The sequence below is a fragment of the Amyelois transitella genome, chromosome 18, assembly GCF_032362555.1.
Source record: "Amyelois transitella isolate CPQ chromosome 18, ilAmyTran1.1, whole genome shotgun sequence".
Taxonomy (NCBI): Eukaryota; Metazoa; Arthropoda; class Insecta; order Lepidoptera; family Pyralidae; genus Amyelois; species Amyelois transitella.
The window spans coordinates 4,648,547-4,659,709 of NC_083521.1; the positions used below are offsets into that span (position 1 = coordinate 4,648,547).

Here is an 11,163-nt window from a genome sequence, read left to right on the forward strand (position 1 = left end):
AACATATTTACAATTTATTACTAATTTAAATCTAAATATGTATTACGATATGTACAGTTTTTTTTAATATAAAGAATAAAACTATCCTATCATATAATAATAGAAATAAACGTGTGACAAGATCTGTGCTATAATTGCAGTATATATTAAGTATTTTTAATGATCTTCTCTAAATGTGTTATTTATGAATGATAATTTTTAATTTTCAATTTCTATTCAAAGATCAAAAAACGTAGATGCTATTTTGAGTTGAAAAGAAGTCCAACTAAAAATAGCGATGCCAAACAAGTTTAAACTAGTTCATGAGAAATATAAGTGCGGAGTATCATGAGTATAAGTACTAGTGTAGGGATAAAGTGTGTTAGAAAGAGGATGTGTGATGTGTGAATGTGGGAAGCGCGGCACTGGCCGCAGCACTCGTCGTCAGCCGTCCCCCACCCCGCCTCCTTCGTCCTCAGACCCCGTGACGTCAAGACTCCTGGAGTCTTCCGAGGAGCAGGAGGAAACGCAACGAGTTCTGACCTCCTCCCAGTTCAGCTCTGGAGGTGGTGGCGGGATCTTGTTCCAGAATGTGTTGAAGTTTGTGTCGCGAATCGGCTCCTGGTTAAAATAAATTTTCATTTAGTTGGTAAGTTTACACTACTTAATATATATTGCAGTATTAAAACAGATTCAGAATTAAGAAGGTACTGATCGGGGACGTCTTGGAAGAAAGTCAGGTCAAGAGCACATATATTATATATTTATAATATTTATATCAGTTTATCAAAAACTGATATGAATCAGTGAAATAAATAACCATTACTTAATTGTGCTAAAATAACACCATATCTTAAAAATAATTATTAAGTTACAATAATTAAAGTATATTTAAAATACTTCATAAATAAATAATTAGTTAAATAGAAACTAACATCAAAAGACGGTGGGTTGAATTACAGTAGACGAGAATACTAAACAGCGATAAATTTTTCACTATATCACAACAAGGAATTACTAACAACTGCTGCCTTGATTTAGATTACTATCATCGATTTGTCCGTCCTAGTTTTAAAGTTATATTTACAATGAGATAATTTTGTAATGAAATAAAAATAAGCTGCAGTTTTAGTTATTGTTGTACCTATTTATGTTGTATTAATATCTTCGACAAAGTATATTATTATGTAACTATTTGTAAGCTTTGTACATTAATAAGTGGACAATATAAATTCAAAAGTAGAAGGTAGCAAAATAAACTTAAGTAAAATCGGAAGGCATTATAAAGGCAAAGTATTAGTTATTACTTAGTAATGTAGTATTTCCACAACTTGTTCAACCAAAGCAGAAAAATAGGCCAAACTTTCATCATATATTATTTGACCTAAAAGTCAACTTACAGGTTGATAAGCAGAATAATCCGATTGCACTTGTCTAAACGCTGAAGGTTCCTTCTCTGCATCATTTTCTGGTAGTTCATGAGCCATCATATGCTTCCTTAGGTATGCCTGTCTCCGAAACAGTTTCCCGCACTGCTGGCAAGGAAACCGGCCGGATTCCGAAGAGGGGGCGTCACGGCGTTTGGTGGCCCCGGGCACTCGGGGCTTGTGCCAGCGCCGGTGAGAGGCTAAGTTCGCTGGGCAGTTGAAAACCTAGTTAGGAGACAGATAAATTATTATGATGCAAAATGGAATTTTGTATGTTTCACTTAATGTATCAAAGTTCTATATCAGTATGGATAAGAATCTGTTAAATGTAAACTCTTATCCATTTTAATATGATTGTATTCTTGTTTGTAACGAATAAACTCGAAAGATTTTAGTACATTTGGTATAAATGTAGATCTTGAGGAGTAACATTTTTTTTCTGGAAAATTCCACGAAAACGGTAAAACGGAAATTGAAGTTTGACGTGGGTGGGACTGCGGTTTACAACATTTTTAAAGTTATAGTATATTAAGTACCTAAGGTTCGTTCCTGTAAGAAGAATCTATATAAATAAAAACTAGGATATATAAAAGTAGGTAGAGAATATAAAAAAAAAAAAGTTATCAAATAGATCTAATAAATAGCAACATATATTGATCTCATTATTGCCTTAAATTTTATTTACCCCATTAGCGAGATAAATTCTCATGCTGCACCGTCACGCATCACGTTACGTGTCAATTAGCACACAAACATACATCATTGGTACTTTTAGACGCTTCCCATGGAAATGTGCCAAGTGTTTGTGATCCTCACCCTCTCAGTTCCCACGCAAATTGATACAAATGCAATGTTTTGGATGGCACGTCATCGAAGGTTGTAAAATTGGGAAGGGTAGATAAAATGGATGATACGAATGGTTTATTGATATTTTTTTATTGGTCGCTTGTTAGTTGTGCTTGCGTGATGTTATTGAAATTATCATGTTATTTAATGCTTGTCAAAATTAAATCCACATACCTAACTTAAATATTCCCCAACAATTTTTTTAATTAAGGGTCAGGTCAAAAGTACCCGAAACCGCCGAGCTTGTATGAAGAGAGTTATGAATGTGGATGAAGCGAAGGAAGTATGCAGAGATCGTGGCAAGTGGAAAGAGGTAGTCTCTGCCTACCCCTCCGGGAAAGAGGCGTGATTTTATGTATGTATGTATGTATTTTTTTTAATTTAATTGATTGATGACTTATGTATTCTTTAGTATGTATAATTTTGTAACAAACTATTGAATGAATTACACTGGAATTTGTACAAACATTTGTACTAGTATAAATGAAAATAGTATCCTAAGGAAAAATTATTTTTGAGTAAAATCAGATTAAGGAATATAGGTATAGTCAAAAACTTAAAAGCTTTTTCTGATTATTCCATGTCATACACATTTATAAAGATTCCACAATTTTAGGCAATAATTTTAAACACACCTTATCACACTCAGGGCACCGGTACTCAATGTGCACGATCCTGGAACACCGATGTTGGGCCAGCGCGAACGCGTCGCCGTACAGCCTCCGACACAGCCTGCAGATGTATCTTCCAAGGCGGTTCTCAATGCTTGCTATCAGCGCCTTGGCTTCCTCTGTCACTTCCACCACGTTGAATGCTGGGTCTATGTCACCCTGTAAGAATAATACTATTCAGTATTCGTTTTTAATCACTTCTGGAACTTAGGTATGGGCAAACGCAACCAGGAGAAACGGCAGGAGGATGATGAGTATAATGTCAATTATCAAGAAGTTGTTGAGTTTCAGACTCTTTAGCTATTAGTAAATTTGTTGGAGTTAAAAGACAACTTTGCTTGTTACTATAAACAATTTGAAACAGTGTTGTTTTCCCTGGCTTCACTAAAAGCTAATCTAAAAATAAGAGGTAACACATAGTGCTCTCATAAACACGCAATCTAAAAAATAAAACCTCAACTAAACGCGACTATTAAGTAATGACTTGTGATTAACTTCATTTTTATTACGTTAAAATTGAACGTTACAGCTCTCTATCTCAATTCAAAGAAAAGGCATTGAGGTGAAAGCATTAAAACAATAATTTATTTCGCAGTTAATGTCTTGCGGCACACCCCCTTTGGTAAGCGTTGCAACTCGCCCTTCAACCTGTTATTAGCACAAAAACACAACATAATACGCGATTTCATACTCGTTTAATTGCACAAGCGATAAGGAAAGTCGCCGCGCTACCCTCTGTAATGGCATGGTAGGAACGTCTAATTAATAGTTCCTGTGCAGCTTTACCATTTATTATTGAAACTATCTGATTCCAACTTTGTTTACTGTTGAATTGTTTCAGAATGTCGATATTTGTGCTTACGGATTTAATATTACGTTGAGTTATTATTTGAGAAATCGTAAATTATAACCTAGCGCTTGTTATGTAGTTTAAAAATGAGAATTACTTTCAGTTATTTACCTACCTTCCGGACAACAAGTGTTTCATCTTCAGCAAGATCTCGAATAATTGTTCCAGAGACAGGAGAAGTTTTGTCTTCATCAAACATCAACCTTCTTACAGCTTTGCTCTTCTTCGCCGGTTGAGTTACTGGTTTTGGAGATTTTTTAGGCCTTTCTTCGACATCTTTAATTTCAACAATATCTGGCGAACTTCTTTCACTTTTGGATGGAGTTTCCGGTTCTGAAGGGAGGCAGGTTTTGAGTTCATCAAAAAATTGTTTAGTAAATTTAAGCTTTTTCGCTTCGGGGCTTTCACTATCGTTAGAGTTTTCGTCATCTCTTTCCCTTTTCTCTGATTTATTGTCTGAATCAGATTTATTTTCATCTGGATCTTCGAAATGTCGAAATATTTTAGGTGATTTTACGTTTGGTGTTTTATCTTCATTTGATCTTTTCTTCTGAGATGGCGGTGGTGTGCATGGTGGAGTTATTGGAGTTGTGGATTTTAAGGACAGATCTAGAGGCACTAAAGGTTCATTATAGTATGCTAAATATTGCTGGAGTAAGGTTGGAGGATGTTGTGGGACAAGATCGTGAAGATATTCATTGGTAATTCTTAAAGGAGGAGATGCATAATGTTGATAGAATCGCGAAGTTGTCAGTCGATGAAAATGTGGTAATGCTGCCTCCATATTTCCCAAGGTTCTTTATTTTTCAATCATATTGATTACTTATGTTTCATTGTACTGTAGCCCTGTCAACAAAATAAAAATGAACTATAAATCTATTGTGTTATTTGAACAATGTCATTGAAAGAAAGAAAATGCCGGCAAATGTAACAGGTTACAGTCGCAAAACTGATTCAATAGCCCTAGAGTGGTCCATTTCTCTGATTGTAACTACGGATTTCAGGTCAGAAAATTGCTCTTTTCTTCCTGATTTACGAGTAATAAAGAGAAAATGTGTAAACACAGTCTTATGTTACTTATCTCTTATTTTAAAAATTCACGTTGGTAAAAGTTAACTTTACTTTAAGTCAACCAAGGACGGCTCCAGAAAAGCTGGATTTATGCATGTCACAAAACAAAATAAGTAAAGAAAATTAGGTATGTGACTTTAAGGGACTATATTAAAGTCGGCTTCAAAATTGGCCTGCTAGATTTATTAATGATAAATATGGTATGATGTTTACGGATTGTTTTAAAGTTTTACATTCATAATAATCACGTCTGTATCCCTTGCGGGGAAGACATAGCCAGTAGTTAAAAAGGCCACGTTCAGCTGTATAGCTTAATGAATAAATTGAGGTTCAAATAGCAATCCTATCTTTGTAGGAGAATCGTAAGGTTGCCTATTCCCTTTCCATTATTAGTCATTTATAAGTTATATTTGACTGTTTTATACAAATTGAGAGGATCTTGAACCTATAAGGTTTATTTAGGCATTATAAATTTTTAGGCGATTAATTAAAGTAATAAAGTTTCTCATTTCCTACGTTAAAATTTACAAACTTTTAAATTTTATTTTGATAGCTTTTGTTATAATACTAAGCTTTGTTTCTAAGTGTTCAATGTTTTATCCTTGGCTGCCTAATTACCGACGCCGGCAATGCTCCCACGCTCCCCTTCCACCCTAACAGGACTGTGGTGTTTGTTCTGTGTATTCGGTAAATAAAATGCGTACTAATAAAGTACGCCGGTTAACCGTTGTAAATTTTGTAGGAATCATTTATATAAACACTTTGTGTTGGTTGTTCTCATCAACTGCGTATATACCGTTTTCCCGATACAGAGGGAAATTCAGAAAATTTTCTAACAGAGCTACCATTCATAAGGAATACACGATATCATAAATTATTTTAGACATGGATACGGCATAGTATTTGGTTTTTCAATGCTTATAGAAACGATGTTTTATTAGAAATTGAATGTTATTTATAATTAGGTCTATTGCCTATAAACCAAACTGTATCAAAACGCACTTTATTTTTAGAACATAGTTTCGAAAAGGGATTGTGGCTAGTGGAAATATGTGGTTTCTGCCTACCCCTCCGGGAAAGAGGCGTGATTTATGTGTGTGTATTGTAATCACATCAGATGAAGTTATTCTTTTGTGTTGGAATCAATATCTTTAACAAATTACTTAACTTGAATATATTACACACATGATTTGTAATCATATACATACTAATTATATTAATCACGTCTCTATCTACTAAGGAGTAGATAAAGCCAACAGTCTTCATTGAGATGAGTTATGTATGGAATGATTGGAATCGGAAGTTCCGATTGCTTTTTTAAAGGATTTTACTTTGTTCTAAGTAATTCCCAACAAAGCAAACCACAACAGGTACGTACTCCTCTGTATATAAGCCGAATGACATAATCCGCCCAAAAGCCGGAGAGTTGGGCGGATTGAATAATTTACATAATTTGGGGGCGGCTGGTTGTGGAAGGGCGGGACTTTTGTCTTTGTTCTATTGCAATGAAAATCATAGAACGATATTATTATCTGTACGTTATTTAAATGAATTATTACAATTGTAAGTAAGAAATAATAGTTTATAAATTCAAACTATTTTTAACTCGTAAAAAGCTAGGCTCTTATATTTATACATATTAAATGTAATAACGTCTCTCGTTATTCTCATAGATTAACTAGCTTTTGCCCGCGACTTCGTCCACCTTAAATGTCTATAAATATTGTTTCAATCTCTATTACTGCAAAGTTTCCTGAAAATCCGTTTGGTGTTTTTTTGAGTAAAAGAGTAACAAACGCACATCCTTATGAACTTCCACATTTTTATTACTCGTATAATCGTAAAAGTTATATTAGTAGGATAATATTCCTATTTTAAGACATGAAGTATGGGAAAAAAATGAAAAGCAAATGGCCTGTGTTACTCTGTGTAAAGGTATAACAGTAAAATCAGGCATAAAGAATTCTCGGAAATTGCGACAATTACCTACGCCAGTAAAATTGGCCTGACGCCTAAATAGCTGCTAATGCAAAATAGCTAATTATGCTGCTGCTTACTTCAGTTTTAAAGAAAATCCAATGGTGGTGACGTGAAAGGTCAAACAGGCACCTAATATGGTATTTGAATGTCCTTGGAGACAAAATACTGGTGGTAGAAGGAAATATTGAAATCTGCTTTTAATCAGTTAATTAAGAAGAAAAAAGTATTCATATGCTGTAAAAGATTTGAACAGTTTTTTTTTTTCAAACGAAAGGGTTACAGTAAAATCAACTATGTGTGTTCTAAACAAGATTGATCAAAAACTTAAAGGCGAAAGAGCACACAAGCAAACATACTACTGCATTATTTAAGGTCGTGTTAAAATGGCGGATTACTGGGTCCTGACATATAGAACCACAAAGTACAACTACTAAGAATTTTGTTTTAAACTATATATGCATAAAAGCAACATATCAATCATCCATTTATAATTCAATTTGATCACTGGCCATATTACTATATTACGTTTGCCTTATTATGAATATTTAATAGTTCTACCACCACCTGTGTTTAAGGCGTTAAGTAATAATTGTATAGTAAGGTGTGATATTAAACACTCTGCATTTGACACGATACCGTGTTTTATACATATAAGTTTTATGGAAAACGATTATCAAATAGAAATTTACCTCTTATGGGCTGCACTTTTAATTTATGACTATTCCCGGTGAATTAAAAAGATATGTTATAAATGTTGAAAAAGTATTCAATAAAAGAAAAGTAAGTACTAATTTCAATGGTATTAACGAAAAATTTGAGTTTTTAATTATCATCCTGTGATTTTATTCACTTCTATCGCGTTTATAAACAAAACCTTCTTCTCGTATAATATGGATCGAACTTCATTCGGTAAGCATCATGATCTTGATCATATGTATATGTATATTCAAATCAAAAATATACAATTAACGCTTTACTGAAGTAAGGTTTTTAAGGTAATTTAATTACTTATCAATAATCGCCTCGCTTGCTTAACAAGTAATAAGATACGCTTTATGAGAAACTCTGCCAACAAAATTGCAAGTTCATGTGCGATATACCAAGACTGGCCGGCTGCAAGGCTTCAGCTAACTTGGACGTTCCACTATCGGTAACTGATAGTCTAAGATAACCAACTAATGCACAAATTTAACTTTAGATAAAATAAGTTTGATAATTATTTTTATACAACTTATAATGCTTCATTATTTTGAAAATTGATTTGATTCAGAGTTGCAATGTTGCAGATTACTCATATTATTGCCATCCTAGTTGTTAAACGTTTTTGATAAAACAAGAGGGCTGAATGTTTTGATCCAATACAAATAACACATACAGACGAATAATGTAATGGTATAGAGAAATTTTAATTAATAAACTTTTAGTTAAATTAAGTGAAACAATAATAAAACTTTATAACAATATTTCTTTCAGGTAAGGTCCAAAATACATGCGTGCATAATATAATATGCAATATATATAATACGATTTGTAAATTAAATTTTAGTTTGTAATTATTTTTTTTCGTTTTTATAAGTAGTTTTAGCTTTAGTTTTAATTCGAGTTTATTTCGATAATTATTTTTAAACCTTAATAAATGAGATTTTGATATTTAAAGACATAAAAAAAACGGAAAAGACATAAAGTGGAAAGAGGTAGTCTCTGCCTACCCCTCCGGGAAAGAGGCGTGATTTTATGTATGTATGTATGTATAAAAAAAACATACATTTAAAAAATAAACAAAAAAAAAGGATTAAAAAATACTTGAACACATCCTTTTGTGACTGAAAAGTTTCCAATCAAAGGGTTGTATTTCGCATTCTCAACACAGGTGCGTTTTAGGGGGTTACTATGGCGAGAGAACTTAAGTGACTCATACCTGTGCTTGGTCCACTGCTGACTCAGCCGGCGACACCCCTTTGCTTCAGCACCGCAAAATTAAAAAAAAAAAGGTTTTAAAATTGGAAACTGATAAACTGGCTAGTTTTAAAAATATATTGCTTATTTTGGAAAAATATAATTTAATTTTATTAATTTGAAATTGAAAGTTTGTTCTCGAGTGGGTTTGTAGGGGTGCGCGGTTGTCCGCACGGCAGGGCGGTCGTCACAGGACTGACGGGTTGGGACAGGGTGCGCACCCTGGCGCGTGCGGTGGCACGGGCCGTACGAACCCGCCTACAGGCCGTTTAAAAATTACAGCGCATTATCGTATTACAACGATTTTAAACATATTTTTGGAACTTATGGAGAAGGTGTAGACCGATGAAGTATCAGCGGACCGGCCAAAACTTGTCAATTTCTAAAACCAATTCTTAATATGACGAACATGTTAAAATAAATTTGACTAATTTTTTTAGTATACTTCTCAGAAATATAAAAAAATTAAGACAACATTTAATGAGAAATCTCGCAAACATTCCACAAGAACTTGTAGCTTTTATCTTTTTCATTCTTCTCTGCTAGAAACTGTAAGACTACACTTAATATTTCAGTGTAATAAAAAAAATTACATTAATTGTTTGAAAATACAATCGTAAGTCAATTCATTGTCCACATTCTTCGATTTCCTTTAAGTACAATCACGACTTAATATTAAAACACCCTGTAAACTCCACCGAAGCGTGTCGTACGTGCAGCGGAACAATGTCTAGGCCCCCATACACGCGCCACAAGTGTTCACGGCGATTTCCACCATCCTGTACCGACGACACGAGATGTCACCAGATAAGGCCCGCACCTTACGAAGACCATGAACTCAGGAGTTCAGGAAAATAATTCTAGTTTGTGTTTGGAATACAATAGAATAATTGTTTCAGCGTCGGCGTTCAAAAGGTGCCCGAAATATACACTCATGTACCAATTTCTCTCTTCTACCATATACCAGTGTCTTTGCTTGAGTTTGATTGCTAATCGATTATTATCTTACGGTGAGGAAACCTTCACATATAACTAACTGGTAGCAACTGAAATATACCATATGCAAATACGTATGTACCGATACAAGTATAATTCATAGCTACATAAGTACATGCATCATTCTTCTTTACTTTAGGGGTAGGTAAAGTCCCAAAATTTGTCACATAGGTTACATTGTAGACAAACGTAGGTTTTATTGTTAACTTACATACATTATTCCTTAGTATAGTATTATATATACTAAACTAGCTGTGCCCGCGACTTCGTCCGCGTGGAATAGTTATTTTGGGCATCATATTTATTTTTGCAAACATCCTACTCGGCTTTATCAATTATAACAAAGGAAGTATTAAAAGTAGAATGATACCTATCTATATGTAGGAAGTAGGATAGAGCAAGGCGGTCACGCGTATTAGAAAGAACGCTGGTTCGCCGAATTAAATGTTTCGCTGCAAATTGCTTATAACGACTATATCTCAAAACCTATTCGTCTGATTTATATACTGTAAATGGCAATTTTAGTCTACATGAAAAGCCGAAAGTAATAAACATATTTATTTGGATAAGGATTAATACTGAATTAAAGAAAATTGGTTTCAAAATAACTTATGTTTATAATGAAAAAATAATCTTAAAAAATGAACATAAAAGTGGTTATTGTAAGTAAACCTTAAGAGATAGATATATGCTCTCGCGGACTTTTTTGTGGCAAAAAATGAGTACTTCACATCTTTAGTACATTGTTTTACTATATCTTTGTTGGTTTGCGCAGCGTTCGCGTGGAAAGCTCGCAGATGGCCGACTCATTCAACTTTCACCTGCATTGTTGACGTTTCCCGTAGGAAATCCGGGATAAAATGTAGCCTATAGCCTTCCTCGATAAATAGACTATCTAACAGTGAAAGAATTATTCAAATCGGTTCAGTAGTTTCTGAGATTAGCGCGTTTAAACAAACAAACAAACAATAAAATGTAGCCTATAGCCTTCCTCGATAAATAGACTATCTAACAGTGAAAGAATTATTCAAATCGGTTCAGTAGTTTCTGAGATTAGCGCGTTTAAACAAACAAACAAACAAATAAAACAAACTCTTCAGCTTTATAATATTAGTATAGATTTGCTACCTACTTAAGTAATAACTCGATGTTTAGTATAGCCTCTGTAAAATTATTTCACTCTAAATATCGCATACAGCCGTGATCATGTTCAAGGTTTAATTTACATACTGAATGTTAGTTTGTCACTCCATAGCAGTCATGATTATGTAAAGGAATTTGCATACCAAACGACGTACTTACCTACGTGCTAAAAGAATAGTTGATTTGGTAAAGTGCAGAAAAAGAAAGAGAATTATAAACTTAGAAGAACCACATAACATAGTTC

General features: G+C 33.8%; 1 protein-coding gene across 1 annotated transcript; it reads right to left on the reverse strand.

The window, feature by feature from the left end:
- Nucleotides 1-423: 423 nt before the first annotated feature.
- Nucleotides 424-4,557, reverse strand: LOC106143681 (zinc finger protein 761-like). The gene is made up of 4 exons (XM_060949391.1): nucleotides 3,889-4,557; nucleotides 2,888-3,082; nucleotides 1,380-1,631; nucleotides 424-600 (listed from the first exon to the last, which is right to left on the reverse strand). The coding sequence occupies exons 1-4, from the start codon at nucleotides 4,555-4,557 to the stop codon at nucleotides 424-426; spliced, it is 1,293 nt and encodes a 430-aa protein (XP_060805374.1).
- Between the last annotated feature and the right edge of the window lie 6,606 nt (nucleotides 4,558-11,163).